Below are 17,409 nucleotides of genomic sequence, written 5' to 3'. Positions count from 1 at the left end.
TGCACCCTCTCCAATTTCGGACCCCTCAGGGGATAACCGGCAGTCGGACTTCCCTCTCACAATCCAGAACCACTGGCTCCTAAACACTTGCCTGCCTGCCTGATTGCCCCTAACTGCTTCTGCCTGCCAGACTGATCATCCGTTACTGCTCCCCTGCTGGCTTGATTGCCCCTAACCATCTCTGCCTCAGCCCCACACTCGGGACCCAAGATTCCCTCCTCCAGCCGACCACAGGCACCTGGGACCTGGGCTTCCCTCCCTCTGGTCAGCCATAGGCACACAGGACCTGGGCCAGCTTTGCCCAGGCTGGCTGCAGCTGCAGGTGCTGGCGCCCCGGACCACAGGGTGGGCAGCTTCTCCATCTCCCGGGCCACAGCCAGCCGCAGGTGCTGGTGCCTGGGACTGTGGAGTGGGCAGCTTCTCCGTCTCCCAGGCTGCAGCCAGCCGTAGGCACTAGTGCCCAGGACTGCCGGCAGGCGGCTTCGCCCGGGCCCGGCTTTGTCAGGAAGGATGTGTGGATGGTCGTCCAGAAGACGTGCAGTCTAATTAGCATATTACCCTTTTATTATAGATCATGGTGTGTTTTTTCTTGCCATCATTAACCATAGTAACTGTTGCTTATGTATTAAAGTTCTAAGTCTAGAAGCAGCTTCAGAATCCTTCTCACCATTCATCTCAAGTCTGATGCTTAGTTGATCAGAATTAATACCTGAGGTGAAGCCTCTTACTTCAGATGTATCCCAGAATGTATGGCATCCTCTCTGCTTTATGATCCAGCTAATAATACATTGCCTCAATCATGTTGATTGAGGTCATTTTCCCCCTTGCAGTTTCTAATAGCTTAGGAAGTAAAATTTACTGTCTCCCTGTAGACTGCAAAATAAGGCATTTTTCTCATCAATAAAATTTCATTCTTTCAGCATGAGTAATTTTGTCAACAACATTTTGAGGCAGTAACAGTTTATAACAAATTGAGTGAATTACTGTTTCAGGTACTGTGCTGTGTCATACACAGATTTCATTTTATCTTTGCAACAACTCTATACAGTAGGTACTGTAATGACACAGATGAGAACACTGAGGTATAGAGAGATCAGGTAAGTTGACCTGTAAAACTTTAAAGTGGCTGAGTCTCATTTCAAATCCATGAGCCATGCCATTTAACCATTACACTCCACTCAGTATTGTGCTGGAGCCTGCTCTTACTGGCTCACACATTTTCAGGAATTTTGTAAGCTGGTTGTTGAACATGTTCATTATTAAAAATTAAATTATATAATCTTAAAAGTGAATAAATTACATTAAAACCGAAGGTAATACATACTCTAAATTCATCACTCAATTATTTACTACACTTTACTGTTCTGACTCTTGACATTATTTATGTCTTTTGGGTCTTTCTGGTAACAGTGTATTACTGCATGTTTCTCCTCAGCTCTGCATTTAGTGGCATCACATTAGCAGCTGAAATCAGCCATGGATGGAGAATTTATGCCACAGAAATTGGCCAACAGTATAAATCAGAGTTTTGTTTTCTTTGATTGAGAGCCAGTTGTTAAACATTTATCGGCACAACACTGACCACATTGGTGGTGGTGGTCTTGTCAGGATGTGTTATATTATGCAGATGAAAATCTATTTAAACAGACTTGATGTAGATATTTTCAAAGATGGAAGAATTGTCCCTGTCAACTATTGCAATTAGGAGCGATTAGGTTGGCAGGAGCAGTTAGGTGTTAATCAGGCCGGCAAGGAAGCAGTTAGGGGGTGATCAGGTTGGCAGGCAGAAGCGGTTAGGGGCAATCAGGAGCCAGCAGTCCCACAGGGATCGCACCTAAACCGGCAGTCGGACATCCCTCTCACAATCTGGGACAGCTGGCTCCTAACCACTCACCTGCCTGCAGGCCTGCTCGCCCCCAACTGCCCCTGCCCTGCCAGCCTGCTCGCTCCCAACTTCGGCTGAAGTAGGAGATATGGCCTGTCAGCAACTCCACCCCCGGGAAAGTGAGGCAGCCCAAGCGCTGGCAGTGAAGTAGTTGAGCAGAGTAAGGATGCCTTGAGTTTTCCCTTGGGAAAGTCATGCTTGAAGGGCATTTTTAGGTCCATGGTGGGCAAGGGAGGATAGTCTGACCTCATATGGGTGCCATGAAGATGAGAAACAACTGTGAGGTTAGTTTGATCCCTGGTCTCATCAAACTGGCCAATCAGTGCTGAGATGGAGCTGCCCGGCTCATTCTCATTCGTTAAAGTGACATTATCGATAAGATGACAAGAAGGCCCGCTCCCTGCTCCCTGTGGGCCCTGCTCGTCCGCGGCGACTGGCAGGCCCTGCTCCCTGCTCCCTGCAGGCCTGCTCCATCCTGCTATCTGCGCGCCTGCTCGTTGCCTGGACCATCCATGGCTTGCCTCATGCGCACCAGTCCCCTCTCTGCCATCTGCGCATGCAGTGTCCTCCTGAGCCGGTCGTGACTGTTAGGGTGTCCCAGACAAATCTGCGTACTACCTCTTTATATAATATAGATTTTATAATCACATCTTCTCCTTAATTTAGCCCACTATTCCTCCTAAATTAATAACTACAGTTTTGTAGTTTAGTTAAACTTGAGAAATACCATGATATAAATTTTAGTATAGGAAAACTCCCATAAGAGTCAACAGTATTCCTAAGAACACGGTCATACATATGTAAAGAAAAAAATGCAATGTCACAACTGTTTGCTTAAATTTAAACTCTCAGGCAGGAATCACCAGTTGAGACACTTAGAATCAGACCTTTTTCCCTTAATAAGCTCATATCATTGGTCCTGTAGGTCAGGTGAGACCTTCCTTAAAACCTGCACACAACAGCAGTCAGCAGCTCAACTATGCTTACCTATACCATGTGAAACATTTATATACAGGTTAAATTAAAGTAATTACTGAAAGAACACTCTGCTCCTTCTGCATGAAGTCAAAGAGCCTGATTGCAACATGGTGCCTTAGCACCACTTTGCTTCAGCATCGCTGCTTCCTCCCAGACCGCATGGACCACCAGTGGTCCGCAGATCACCGGTTGGCGACTACTGGTTTAGACGCCTCTTCTACACATGCCTCAGGGCAACAGGCAACTTACCGTTCAATATAACAGCACACTCCAGTAAGGCCTCATAGTTCTCACTCTCATTTATTACAGACACAGAAGCAAGAATCACAGCTGTAATTGCATGGGTTATTTCTAGAGTTTTTTTCTATAAATAAATAAAAAAATCAAAATATGAGTGAATTAAAATCAATGTAAAATTCAAGCCACACTTTTAGCTTATTCTAAAAAGTGAATTAAAGTTGAATATAAACAAGTCAGTTATCCATAAAGTACAGCAACACTGACTACGAGATTAATAATGGAGGATTATAAGAGGGTAAAACTACAATAAACAATCTTCCAATACTCTTCTTGACTTCTAACTTTATTTGTTTTTGAAAGACCAATACTACCATTTTTGAATGGTGGTCTGTTTCCATATTGCCTTCTCCCTGGGCTTCCACGGCCTGCCATCCCTCCACTGGGCTTTCTAACAGCACTTCTGTTAACAGCTTCTTGAGCCTCTGCCATAGCTCTTCTTTCTGTTTCCTTGATAATTCATCTAGTAATTCGTTTAGGTTGAAAGGGTCAGAAGCATCTTCCTGTAAAATAAATAGCAAGTGTTACATTTCAAACACAAATATTAGTTCTAGCCTTTTCATAATGGCATCAAAGAAAAAGTGTAACTGCTAACCCAGTTACATGTTCAAGTACTTGGGCAGAGTTTTCAAAATCCATTCCTACCAGGACAAAGCACAGGGTTATGAGGCAGAAAGCAGCAGATTCCTCCTCCACCTATTCAGCTCCAGTATCCTCATCGTTGGAGTTTAAAATTTTACCCACTTAGCAAAATCCTCCCTAAAATCAAGCCATCCAGATGACCACGTCTCCAGGCCTATAACTGGCTTATAGAAGTGTGCTGGAGCTAAAACAACAGCGCAGCCAGGCCAACTGACTGTGCTTAAAGTTTCCGGTCTCCAACCAGGCTTCAGCCCTCAACACCCACCTTTTGAGTCCTCTGTAAACATTCTCTCCCATTAGCCAATGAGACTATTTCAGAGCCTCTCAATGACCCTTAAAACGCCAATCCGAGGAAGAAAATGGTGGAGGTATAGATGGATGTGTCCCGTGCCTTGTCCCGAAGCAGATAAGGGTGAGCAGCTGAAACGGGTAACATACAGCCCTAATAAGCAGAAGATATCCAGCTGGGAGACAGTTTGCAGCCGGGAAAGACAGAGGACTCCCGAAGAAAGGGGACAGTTGGAGACTGCGGCTGAAATCTCTCCCGGATCGCGGCTCAGCCGCGGAGACCGCGCCATCTTGAGTGGCTGTTAGGGAACATATACAGCCAAAGACCTGGCATCCACGGCATCCAGAGATCGGCTACTAACCCGGATACAACAGGCTCCAAGCAGTGTGACTACGTGAACTTAGAGGAACCCTGCTTCTCCCCACGGAAAGGTCAGACTTCCCCTAAAGATGCGGTTTGGAATTCAGGTTGGAGAGAGGAGCGCACGCGCACGGTGGCGGAGGGAGGGGTAATCTGAGCCCCACAAAGTCCGCGGCCATTGGGGCCAGCATGATCTGTGAGAGTGGAAGGGCTCCCGCAGGGCTGCTGGCAGAAGGGAACGCTAAAAATAAGCCCATAGCTGGACTGGGTGCAAAAAAGCAGCCTTGGATTTTGCTAGTGTGCTGGCTGCTTAGCACTGGGGAAGAGACGGTGCGCAGAAGGGACTGCGTACAGAGCTGAAAGGTGGGGGGTTGTGAATTCGCGCAACTTCTCAGGCTCTTGTTCTCTCTCTTCCCATTAAATCTGTGGGTTTGATTATTAAACCCAGTACATGGGATTGCCCAGTCAGGGTCACTCACAGAGACTGCAGGGAAAAGTTGTTTTTGTGGAACCTGGGAAACAGAGCAGGAGTAACGATTAAAGAACAGGTTCTAAGACAGTCGACTCTCCCAAACCAGTTTTAAGTACGATAGGGAAAATAAACCCAACTGCTGGATAGAGAGGACTTATAGCAGGGGTCCTCAAACTTTTTAAACAGGGGGCCAGTTCACGGTCCCTCAGACCCCTGGAGGGCCGGACTATAGTTTTAAAAAAAACTATGAACAAATTCCTATGCACACTGCACATATCTTATTTTGAAGTTAAAAAACAAAACAGGAACAAGTACAATATTTGTATTTGCATGTGGCCCGCGGGCTGTAGTTTGAGGACCCCTGACTTAGCCTCGGCGGTCAATCCAGAAACACTGCCACCCAGGGGCTGATCCACGAACTGACTCTTCTGTAAACACAAATAAAGGCAGTCTGGGAAACAAATAGGGCCTGCCTTAAAAATCAGGACTGTGGTTTACAACTCGGAGGAACAGTGTATCGCAGGGAAATTCAACACTCTCCTGAATACCTGGCAGGACTAAGGCGTCCCAGAAAGAAGAGCAGAGGACCTGAAGTACATTTTTATTTTTACTTTTAATTCTTTTTTCACCTTTTAATTAAGAAACTATTTTTTTCTTTTTTCATCACCTGATTTTACCTTTTTAATTACTACACTTTTATTTTTAACCAGTATTATTACTACTACCATTTTACCATTTTTTAAAGTGTCATTTTATTTTCTCTTTATTTTATTTTGGGATTAGTGTTCTACATTCTATTTTCATTGTTCCTTTAGCATCATTTTTCTCTACCCCAAATTTACCTTTATGTCAAAACTCTCTTACTCACTTTTCCCTTTTTGTTGTCCTGTTTCTCTTACCCTATTCCTGCTTTAGATTTTCCCTATTCCTTCTTTTTACCCCCTCTCTAAATTTCACCCTAGTTATATATCTAATTTGCAATCCCCTGCTCTAAATCCATATACACCTCTCTCTTATCTTTCTTCACTATCCAAAATTTTTTTCTTCTCTCTGTCGCTTTGTTATGTTTGCTTGATTGTTGAGTATATTGGGATTTTTTATGCTTGTTTGTGAGATTGTTTTGCTTTTTCTTTTTATTTTCCTGTTGGTTTTTTTTCTCTCCGGTTATTTTTGAGCTTCTGTTTTCTCTCGTCTTGCTTGATATTAGTGGTTGTTTTTAGTTTGCATTCATCTCCAGGGATCTGTTGCTGGAATTGGTTGGGATTAGTGGCGGTGCTATTGGAGTTTTCTCCCCATATAGTCTCTTCCCCTCTTCTATTTCATTCTCTCTCTTCCTTTTTTTCCCTCCCTCTTCCCAATTCCATTTTTGCACTCCTTTTTTTTCCCTTTTCTATTTTATCTTCTTCTCTTCCATCTCCCTTATCTCCTAATTCTCTTTGCTTCGGAGGTCACCTTTATTTGGGGTTATTAATATCGTGAATACATTTGTGTTCAGTGCCTTGTATGTTGTGCCTGTTGTGTTGTATTTTGTGCCTTTAAATCAACACAGCAGAGAGAGAACTACATAACCAAACATCTGGAGAAGAGAGATCATGGTGAAACAAAGAACCAGCCCGCATATGAAAGAAAAACAGGCATCACCAGAAAAGGAAGTAAACGAAATGGAGGCAAGCAACCTGTCAGAGAAAGAATTCAGAGAAATGGCCATAAGGTGGATGAAAAGAATGGAAGACAAATTCAACAATATGTGTAAGAACCAAGAGGAAATGAAGAAAAACCAAGAAGAAATGAAAAATGACATCACTGCTATAAAGAACTCAATAGAAAGCATCAACAGTAGACTAGAAGAAACAGAGGACCACATCAGTGAGCTAGAAGACAAGGTAGGAAAAAATACCCAAGGAGAGCAGTGTCTAGAAAAAAAAAATTAAAAAGCAGGAGGAGAGCCTAAGAGAACTCTGGGACAACATGAAACGAAACAACATCCAAATAATAGGGGTGCCAGAGTGAGAGGAAACTGAGCAAGGAATAGAAAACCTGTTTGAAAAAATAATGACAGAAAACTTCCCTGATATAGGGAAGAAAAAAAATCACACAAATCCAAGAAGCTCACAGAGTCCCAAACAAAATGAACCCCAAAAGACCGACACCAAGGCACATTATAATTAAATTGGCAGACACCAATGACAAAGCAAGAATCTTAAAAGCAGCCAGAAAGAGACAGAGAGTAACCTACAAAGGATCCCCCATCAGGCTAGCGACTGATTTCTCAACAGAAACACATCAGGCAAGAAGGGAATGGAATGAAATATACAAAGTCATGCAAAGGAAGGGTCTGAATCCAAGAATACCGTACCCAGCAAGAATATCAATCAAAACTGAGGGTCAAATCAGGAGCTTCACAGACAAAAAAGGACTACGGGAGTTTATCACCACCAAACCAGCAATGCAAGAAATGCTAAAGGGTCTGCTGTAAAAAGAAAAAATAGGAAACGAAGAAGGAACACAGGGGTAAAGAATTAAAATGGCGACAAACAAGTATCTATCAATAATAACTTTAAATGTAAATGGATTAAATGCCCCAATCAAAAGACATAGGGTAACTGAGTGGATAAGAAAACATGACCCATGTATCTGCTGTCTACAGGAAACCCACCTCAGAAAAAAAGACGCACACAGACTGATGGTGAAGGGATGGAAAAAGGTTTTTCAGGCGAATGGAAGCGGAAAAAAAGCCGGGGTAGCAATACTTATATCTGACAAATTAGACCTCAAAGTGAAGGACATAAAAAGAGATAAGGAAGGCCACTTCATAATACTAAAGGGAGCAATCCAACAAGAAGAAATAACTCTGGTAAATATATATGCACCCAATATAGGAGCACCCAAATACATAAGAAATCTTCTGGAGGAGATCAAGGGAAAGATTGACAGCAACACAATCATAGTAGGGGACTTTAACACCCCATTATCACCATTGGACAAATCCTCTAAACAAAAAATCAGCAAAGAAACATCAATCCTAAATGACACACTAGATCAGATGGAATTAATTGACATCTTCAGAACATTTCACCCCAAAGCCACATTCTTCTCAAGTGCACATGGGTCATTTTCAAAGATAGACCATATATTGGGTCACAGGCAAAGTCTCTTCAAATTCAAGAAGATAGAAAGCATATCAAGCATCTTCTCAGACCACAATGGCATAAAACTGGAAATCAACTACAATAAAAACAATCCAAAAAAATCAAACACGTGGAAACTAAATAGCACGCTATTAAACAATGACTGGGTTACCAGAGAGATCAAAGAAGAAATAAAAAACATCATGGCAACAAACGACAATGAAAACACAACAATCCAAAACCTATGGGACACAGCGAAAGCAGTCTTGAGAGGGAAGTTCATAGTGCTACAAGCCTACTGCAAGAAACAAGAAACAATGAGAATAAAATACCTAACTCTACAACTCAAAGAGTTAGAAAGAGAGCAACAAGAAAAGCCTAGTGTAAGCAGAAGGGAGGAAATAATAAAGATCAGAGCAGAGATAAACGATATAGAGACCAAAAAAAAAACAATACAAAAGATCAACAAAACCAAGAGCTGGTTCTTTGAAAGGATAAACAAGATTGATGAACCTCTAGTCAGGCTCACCAAGAAACAGAGAAAGAACCCAAATAAACAAAATCAGAAATGAAAGAGGAGAAATAACAACAGACCCCACAGAAATACAAAGGATTGTTAGAAAATACTATGAACAACTCTACTCCAACAAACTAGACAACCTGGAGGATATGGACATATTCCTAGAAAAATACAACATTCCAAAACTTAATCAGGAAGAAGCTAAAAGTCTCAATAGGCCAATAACTATGGAGGAAATTGAAGCAATAATCAAAAAGCTTCCAGCAAACAAAAGCCCAGGGCCAGACGGCTTCATAGGGGAGTTTTACCACACATTCAAGGAAGAACTAAAACCTATCCTCCTCAGACTATTCCAAAAAATTCAAGAAGAAGGAACACTTCCAAGCTCATTCTATGAAGCCAGCATCACCCTAATACCAAAACCAGGTAAAAACAACAAAATGAAAGAGAATTACAGGCCAATATCCCTCATGAACGTAGATGCCAAAATCCTCAACAAAATACTAGCAAATCGGATCCAGCAGTACATCAGAAAGATCATACACCATGACCAAGTAGGATTTATCCCAGGGATGCAAGGATGGTACAATATCCGCAAATCAATAAACGTAATACATCACATAAACAAATTGAGAGAAAAAAAACACATAATCATATCAATTGATGCAGAAAAAGCTTTTGACAAAATTCAACACCCTTTCTTGATAAAAACTCTCAGCAAGGTAGGAATAGAAGGATCATACCTCAACATAATAAAAGCCATATATGACAAACCCACAGCCAACATCATAATCAATGGGCAAAAACTAAAACCATTCCCCCTAAAAACAGGAACAAGACAGGGATGCCCCCTCTCACCACTCCTGTTCAACATAGTATTGGAAGTATTAGCCATTGCAATTAGACAAGATGAAGAAATAAAAGGCATCCAAATTCGAAAAGAAGAAGTAAAACTGTCCTTATTTGCAGATGACATGATACTGTACATAGAGAACCCTAAAGACTCCATCAAAAAATTATTAGTCTTAATAAATGAATTCGGCAATGTACCAGGATACAAAATTAATGCCAAGAAATCCATGGCATTTCTTTACACCAATAGTGAACTTACAGAAAGTGAGACTAACAAAGCAATCCCATTTACCATCGCACCAAAAAAACTTAAGATACCTAGGAATAAACTTAACTAAGGAGATAAAAGACTTATAACATGAAAATCTACAGGACACTGAAAAAAGAGATAGAGGAAGACATAAACAGATGGAAGAACATACCGTGTTCATGGACTGGTAGAATCAACATCATCAAAATGTCCATACTACCCAAAGCAATCTATAGATTCAATGCAATCCCCATTAAATTACCAACGGCATATTTCACAGATCTAGAACGAACGTTCCAAAAATTCATCTGGAATAAAAAAAGAACAAAGTTGGTGGGATCTCAGTACCAGATATCAAGCTGTTATTACAAAGCCACTGTTCTTAAAACATCTTGGTACTGGCACAAGAACAGACATATAGATCAATGGAATAGAACAGAGAACCCAGAAATCTATCCAAACCACTAGGCCCAATTTATATTCGACAAAGGAGGCAAGAGCATACAATGGAGTCAAGACAGTCTCTTCAATAAATGGTGTTGGGAAAATTGGACAGATAAATGCAAAAAGATGAAACTAGACCACCAACTCACACCATACACAAAAATAAACTCAAAATGGATAAAAGACTTAAATGTAAGACGGGAAACCATAAAAATACTAGAGGAATCCACAGGCAGCGAAATCACAAACATATGCCGAAGGAATTTCTTCTCTGATAATGCTCCTAGGGCAATGGAAACTAAAGAGAAAATAAACAAATGGGACTACATCAAAATAAAAAGCTTTTGCACAGCAAAGGAAACCATCAACAAAACAATAAGAAAGCCCACTGCATGGGAGAACATATTTGCCAATGTTATCACTGATAAGGGTTTAATCTCCAACATTTACAGGGAACTCATGAAACTTAACGATAGGAAGATAAACAATCCAATCAAAAAATGGGCAAGGGACCTAGATAGACACTTTTCGAAAGAGGACATAGAGAAGGCTGAAAGACATATGAAAACATGCTCAAAGTCACTAATTATACGAGTGATGCAAATCAAAACGACAATGTGGTATCATCTCACACCTGTCAGAATGGCTATCATCAACAAATCAACAAACAAATAGTGTTGGAGAGGATGTGGAGAAAGAGGAACCCTTCTGCACTGCTGGTGGGAATGCAGACTGGTGCAGCCACTGTAGAGAACAGTATGGAGTTTCCTCAAAAAACTAAAAATGGAACTCCCATTTAACCCAGTGATCCCATGTCTAGGAATATATCCCAAGAAACCAGAAACCCCAATCAGAAAGGATATATGCACCCCTATGTTCATAGCAGCACAATTCACCATAGCTAAGATTTGGAAACAGCCTAAATGCCCATCAGCAGATGAGTGGATTAGAAAACTGTGGTACATCTACACAATAGAATACTATGCTGCGGTAAAAAAGAAGGGACTCTTGCCTTTTGCAACGGCATGGATGGAACTGGAGAGCATTATGCTAAGTGAAATAAGCCAGTCAGAGAAAGATAAATACCACATGATCTCACTCATTTGTGGATTATAGAGAACAACATAGACTGATAAACAGGGACAGATCCAAAGACAGAGAAACATCGATCAGACTATCACTCCCCAGAGGGAAAGTAGGGGAGGGAGTGGGTAAGGGGAAGAGATCAACCAAAGGACTTGTATGCATGCATATAAGCCATACCAATGACATGGACAACAGGGGGATGAGAACATGAGTGTGTGTGGGGGAGGTGTTAATGGGGGGGATGAGGACACATTTGTAATACCTTAACTAATAAAGAATAAATAAATAAATAAATAAATAAATAAATAAAACCGCTGATCCAACCACCACTTCCTCTGACTCTGACCTCACCTCCTCTTTGACACAGCAAATAGAGGCCATCATCAAAGGACAGAGAGTACAGCTTAGAGCAGGGGTGGGCAAATTTTTTGACTCGAGGGCCACAATGGGTTCTTAAACTGGACCGGAGGGCCGGAACAAAAGCATGGACGGAGTGTTTGTGTGAACTAATATAAATTCAAAGTAAACATTATTACATAAAAGGGTATGGTCTTTTTTTTTTTTTTTTTTTTTTAGTTTTACTCATTTCAAACGGGCCGGATCCGGCCCACGGGCTGTAGTTTGCCCACGGCTGGCTTAGAGGGACTCCCTGTAGCCAATCAGCCAATCTGACAGTATTTTATTTATACACACACACACACACTCTGAGTAGCCAGAATACTATGACCATCCCATCAGTACTTCGTTGGGCCACCTTTTGCCTTCAATACTGCGGCGATTCTTCTTGGCATTGACTCCACGAGATGTTGAAAGGTGATGGGAGAAATCTGACACCATTCCTGATGAATAGCACTGTCCAGTTCTGTGAGATTTGATGGTTGTGGAACCAGCTGCCTGATGGCTCTTTTAACTTCGTCCCACAAATGCTCAATTGGATTGAGATCTGGTGATTGTGGGGGCCACCTAAGCAAGGTAAAGTCTCCTTCATGTTCTTGAAACCACTCCTGCACAATACGAGCACCGTGGCATGGCGCATTGTCTTGTTGGAAGAAGCCATCTCCATTTGGCTATGCCATCAACATGATAGGATGAACCTGATCAGCAACGATACTTAGGTATGTTGTACTATTCAAATGTTGTTCCATACGAATTAAAGTGCCCAAATCATGCCAGGAAAACATGCCCCAAACCATAACTGCCTCCACCAGCTTGAAGGGTTGTACTCATGCATGTGGGGTGCATGCTTTCATGCCGTTTCCACCAAATTCTCACTCTGCCATCTGCATGATGCAACTGGAAACGTGATTCATCAGACCACATGACTTTTTCCCAATGCTCAACTGTCCAATCCTTGTGTTCCTGTGCGAACTGGGGACGTTTTATCTTGGTAACTGCAGGCAGCAAAGGTGTTCAAACAGGCCTTCGGCTTCCATATCCCATACGATGCAGTGTATGGCTAATTTGCCTACAAACACCAGGTGGCCATAATAATCTGGCCACTTAGTGTGTATGAATAGAGTAAGAATCCATGGGGCCACACTGGTAATACACACACAAATAACTAGCAGCACTGGCACACTACAGAATGCCGATGGAAAAATACAGAAGGAACATGGGGTTGGAAAAATCACAATTTTAGTGCCATTATAGTAATAACTGATTTATGTAAGAATCGTCAATGGGTGCCAAACCCAGTGTGCGCAAGTATGTTGAGAAGCAGGTGGTTACCTAGTCTCAGTACTTCCTGCAGGTTACTTATTAATTGTGAAGCTTCAGTGGAGAAATCTGGGATACCCACCCTAAGTCACAAAATTACAGCACCAATAATGGGACCTCCCTGGCACGTTGCTGCCAAAACTCTCAGTCAATTTAACTAGATCAGTGGTCGGCAAACTCATTAGTCAACAGAGCCAAATATCAACAGTACGATTGAAATTTCTTTTGCGAGCCAAATTTTTTAAACTTAAACTATATAGGTAGGTACATTGTTATTAACTTAATTAGGGTACTCCTAAGGCTTAGGAAGAGCCACACTCAAGGGGCCAAAGAGCCGCATGTGGCTTTCGAGCCGCAGTTTGGCAACCACGGAACTAGACCACCAAACAAAGGCAAATGGAAGAACAGGCCACCAAGCAGCTCCCTTCTTCCCCTGGCTCCCCAGAACAACGGGGGAGCTGGAACGATGCTTCGTCATCACGGCACAGGGTGACCCTGTGGCCACCATGCTACCCAGATGTTAATTTTTGCCTTTATATTTTAAATTAATATTGACTTAGCTTCATCATCATCAATTTAGTTTATGGTTTTATTTAACACTGTGGTGCACTGTTTGCAACAACAATCTTGGACTTCAAACCACTCATGGGCTGCTCGTCTCGGACAAATCACCTACCTCCTGCTAAGCCAGACATGGAACATCTACCCAGTTTGCCAGTATGGACACCTCGGTGGTGAAGTGTTGGCCTAGTTTCTGCTGGTTATTTTTAAGTTTACAGGACATCATTTTATAACACAAAATCATTTTATAAGCTCATTTCTCTCATAAAGAAAAATAACTTCATACATCTTTACTAGCAACAAATTTATTAGATTCCTCTCTGAGTTATCACTAATTTGATTTTCAGTGCATGGTCTTGAGCCACACATGCCTCTTCTGTCCAAGGTCACAGTATTTAGAGCCAGTGCCTTATACGCTGGGGTTCCTCAGAGCTGGTGGTGGGCTCCACACCCGCCCATGACTCAGCTTCCACTGGAGCTGATGACACCCAAACTACCTCTAGCCCAGGCCTTTCCCAGGCTTCAAACACACTACATCCACCCACCGGACATGTCCTGTGCAAGTCCCCCCGGCAGTCATCCCACACATCCAAAACTGAGCCATCTTCTCCCCCAAACCTGCCCTCTGCCCATGTTCACAACCTCACGGATGGCTCTGCAAGTCAGAAAGCAAGGACCCTCTTTGCCCATGTCCAATCAATCCACAGCGTTAGCACCCCCACTGCTCCCTGCCAGCTCACAAGGACACCCACACTTCCCATTTCCATGTCCTACTTCAACCACCATGGTGAAAGGCACAGCTCCTCACTGCTCTCCGCCTCTATGTACCTCTCCTCCAAGTTATTTTCCACGTGCAGCCAAAGAGGCATTTCCAAAGGGCAGCTCCGACTTTTCTGTCTCTCTCTTCTGCCCACTAGTCTTCTCTCCTTTTGTTCTCTTGCACGCAGGTCACTCTCGGCTGAAAGCCCCCATGCCTTCAGGAAGAGGTCTCAACTCCTTCACATGGTAGAGAAAGTCAGGGCTCAGCTCTTGCCGCCCCGCGCTGCACTTCTGTGCTCTACCCCTACCGAACCTTCATGCTCAAACCCAATGCGCCTCCGATGGCTAGCTTCTCTGTACGTCCAGAGCTGAGCTTCCAGAGCTTCCCGAGGGGATGGGAAGCAGTCCATTGCTGGACCTGCCCCTCCCCCATCCTGTCCCTTCCTCTGCTGTGTTCACACCTGGATCCACTGTGACTAACCTGAGGACAAAGAAGTATCTTGTCTTGCTCACAACTTCCTCACCATGCCACCAGGCACGCAGGAAACAGCAATAAACATGTAAGTAAACAGAGCACACCCTTCAGCGTCTCTTGCAGGAAAGCAGGAAATACAATTTGTGAGTAGCTGTCCATCAGCAGATCTGTATTAGCAGACTTTGGTTTTTTAAATAAACCTTGGTCCCTAAGGATTCACTGAGATGACTATATTTCATTTATGGACATAATTTTAGAAAAATGTTTTACATTAACAGTCAAAATCACAATAAAGCTAAACCTAAAACTTACATCAAGTTGAATGAACTGCAAAAATTCTCCAATCAGCTCCTTAGACACAGCTTGAACAAATAGTTCGCGTTTTTCCATGACAGATGAAACTGCGCATTTATCCTATAACCCTAGGGGAGAACACAGCACATGGAGACTTGCATTTGCAATTCCATCTTCTCCTGCACAATGGAATTTGGTGCTAGCACCCAAAACTGCAAAGAAACCCCTCTATACCTATGGTAGACAGCATCTAACAATATTCTGACATAAAACAAGTCATATCTAAAAATTAATTTCCTTATTTTCATCACTGAGGACAGTCTCGACATAACATTGTTCATGAAATTGCCAACTAAGGAAAGAGAAACCCACATGGCCCCAGGAGGTGCCCCAGTACCTCTGCAAGGTGGGCACCGGTGTGCCAGCTCAGCGAAGATCGGGCAGATCCCGGCGGCTAAATGCTGCAGATGCTCCCTTTCCCAAGGGCCTCGAGAAAACTCCAGTCACAGCCGCTTGTTTTTCAGTGTGGCAGAGGGTCCCCTGGGATCGGGTCAGCGTGAGCAGCAGGTGTGCCCAAGCCCAGCACGCTGCTCCCAGCCCCTGTGGGGACCAAAGCTCAAAGGACTAGGGCTGTGCCAGCTCCTTCCCGGCTTGTGTCCCCCAATAAGCCGTGTTTTCCATCGAAACAGCCCTGCCCTGTCTGAAACACCAACCCAGAGATGAAGTCACAGCCAACCTACAGGGGTGGGCAAAAGGTGCGTTTACAGGTGTTTGTATGGAAAGACACCCAGGCTATGATTATTACAATGGCTTTACTGCCCTGACCGGTGTGGCTCAGTGGATAGAGCGTCGGCCTGCGGACTGAAGGGTCCCAGGTTCGATTCCGGTCAAGGGCATGTACCTCGGTTGCAGGCACATCCCCAGTAGGGGGTGTGCAGGAGGCAGCTGATCCATGCTTCTCTCTCATCGATGTTTCTAACTCTCTATCCCTCTCCCTTCCTCTCTGTAAAAAATCAATAAAATATATTTTAAAAATAGCTTTACTAACTCAAAGAACGGCACATTCAACTTAGGTTTGCCCACCCCGTACATGCCACAGGGCTCCTCCCTTTAAAAATGCATGAAAACCTGCATGGCCCTACAGAGCAATAGGAAGATCGCTGGGACCAACGGCAGTAACTCTGGGCACGAAGAGCCAAGTGAACACAGGGTCCCACACCCGAGGGTCTACACTAAACCAACAGAAGTAGAAAATAACTTCCCACATAAGTGCCGGTGAAGTCTGGCCCCTTCCCTCCTCCCCTGGGGGGCGCCGCGGCAGTGGCTGGTCCCCGCTCCCCGTACAAATCAGCAATTCCCAGAGCTGTCGCCAAGCGCCAGGAAGCCCATCTCCGCGGCGCCTCTGCGGGGACTCGGTCACTCTGCCCCCCACTTCCCCACTCAGTCATCCCCCCTCCCAGCTTCCAGGGTGCGGGGCCCCCTCACCCCCAAGAACAGAGCCCCCGTGGGGCAAGCCATTCATCTTAGAACTAAGGGGTGCTTGACAGCAGGCTCCCCTGCACGCAAACCAGGACTGCGCTCTGGGTCAGACGCAGGGCAGGGCCGGGGTGCTCTGTGGGGTCAGCCCTCCGGGGGACGGGCGAGGGTCCTTGCTCCCCGGGTCAGTCCCAGGGGCCGGGCTGGGGATGTTCTGGGGGCCCGGGGGTCTCTGCCCTTTGGAGTCCCGGGGAGCACGGCTGTCGAGCGCCCAGGCCCCGGTGCCCGCCGGTCGCGCCTCCTCAGAGACGCCAGCTGGGACATGGGTTCGAACGCGGCCCACGCGGAGAATGCGTCGCTGGGGCATGACCCGCCCGAACCCCACCATCTCTCGGCCCCTGGCCCCGAGCCCGGCATCCCCGGCGCTCACCTCGTCCTCGGAACCGCCGTTTCCCGCGCTCGGCAGATTCAAAACCACCCGCCCGCCCGCGCCACAACGCGATCCTCCCGCCCGCGCGTCACCACGCCGCTCTCGCGAGAGCCTGACGCTCCTGGGCGGGGCCACTGGGGGTGAGCCCCACCCGCCCCGCCCGCGCTCAGGCCCCGCCCTCCCGCCCCGCTCGGTCCACACGCTCCGCCCGCGCTCCGTCCACACGTCCCGCCCGCGCTCAGGCCCCGCACACACGCCCCGCCCTCCCGCCCGCTTTCGATCCACACGCCCCGCCCTTCCCCCCCCCCCCCCCCCCCCCGCGCTCAGGCCCCGCACACACGCCCCGCCCTCCTGCCCGCACTCGGTCCCAGCACACACGCCCCGCCCACGCTCAGGCCCCGCCTAGCCTCTCCCCTGCATCCCTGAGCTCACAACCCTCAGGTCCCGCCCACCTTCCACTCGCAGCGCTGTCATTCACCCTGGTGTCCACTTCCA

At 45.1% G+C, this 17,409-nt stretch overlaps 1 protein-coding gene across 4 annotated transcripts in view; it reads right to left on the bottom strand.

Moving 5' to 3' along the window:
• Positions 1-16,972, bottom strand: part of NCAPG2 (non-SMC condensin II complex subunit G2) — a 70,634-nt gene extending 53,662 nt beyond the window's left edge. The window contains exons 1-5 of one of the 4 annotated variants that reach the window (XM_070423553.1): positions 16,915-16,972; positions 15,406-15,744; positions 15,027-15,136; positions 3,475-3,663; positions 3,113-3,227 (exon numbers count right to left, since the gene is read on the bottom strand). In XM_070423553.1, coding sequence (XP_070279654.1) covers positions 3,113-3,227; positions 3,475-3,663; positions 15,027-15,104 — 382 coding nt within the window. In that variant the 5' untranslated portion in view covers positions 15,105-15,136; positions 15,406-15,744; positions 16,915-16,972. Of the gene's footprint in view, positions 1-3,112; positions 3,228-3,474; positions 3,664-15,026; positions 15,137-15,405; positions 16,258-16,914 lie in introns of those variants that run through there. The other 3 variants (XM_070423554.1, XM_070423556.1, XM_070423555.1) reach the window with 3 other exon arrangements.
• Between the last annotated feature and the right edge of the window lie 437 nt (positions 16,973-17,409).

Source organism: Myotis yumanensis, unplaced genomic scaffold (assembly GCF_028538775.1).
Source record: "Myotis yumanensis isolate MYYU_CA2020_CCGP unplaced genomic scaffold, mMyoYum1.0.hap1 SCAF_9, whole genome shotgun sequence".
Taxonomy (NCBI): domain Eukaryota; kingdom Metazoa; phylum Chordata; class Mammalia; order Chiroptera; family Vespertilionidae; genus Myotis; species Myotis yumanensis.
The sequence above is the reverse complement of the archived record's forward strand: the minus strand, read 5'-3'. Positions and strand labels throughout refer to the sequence as shown.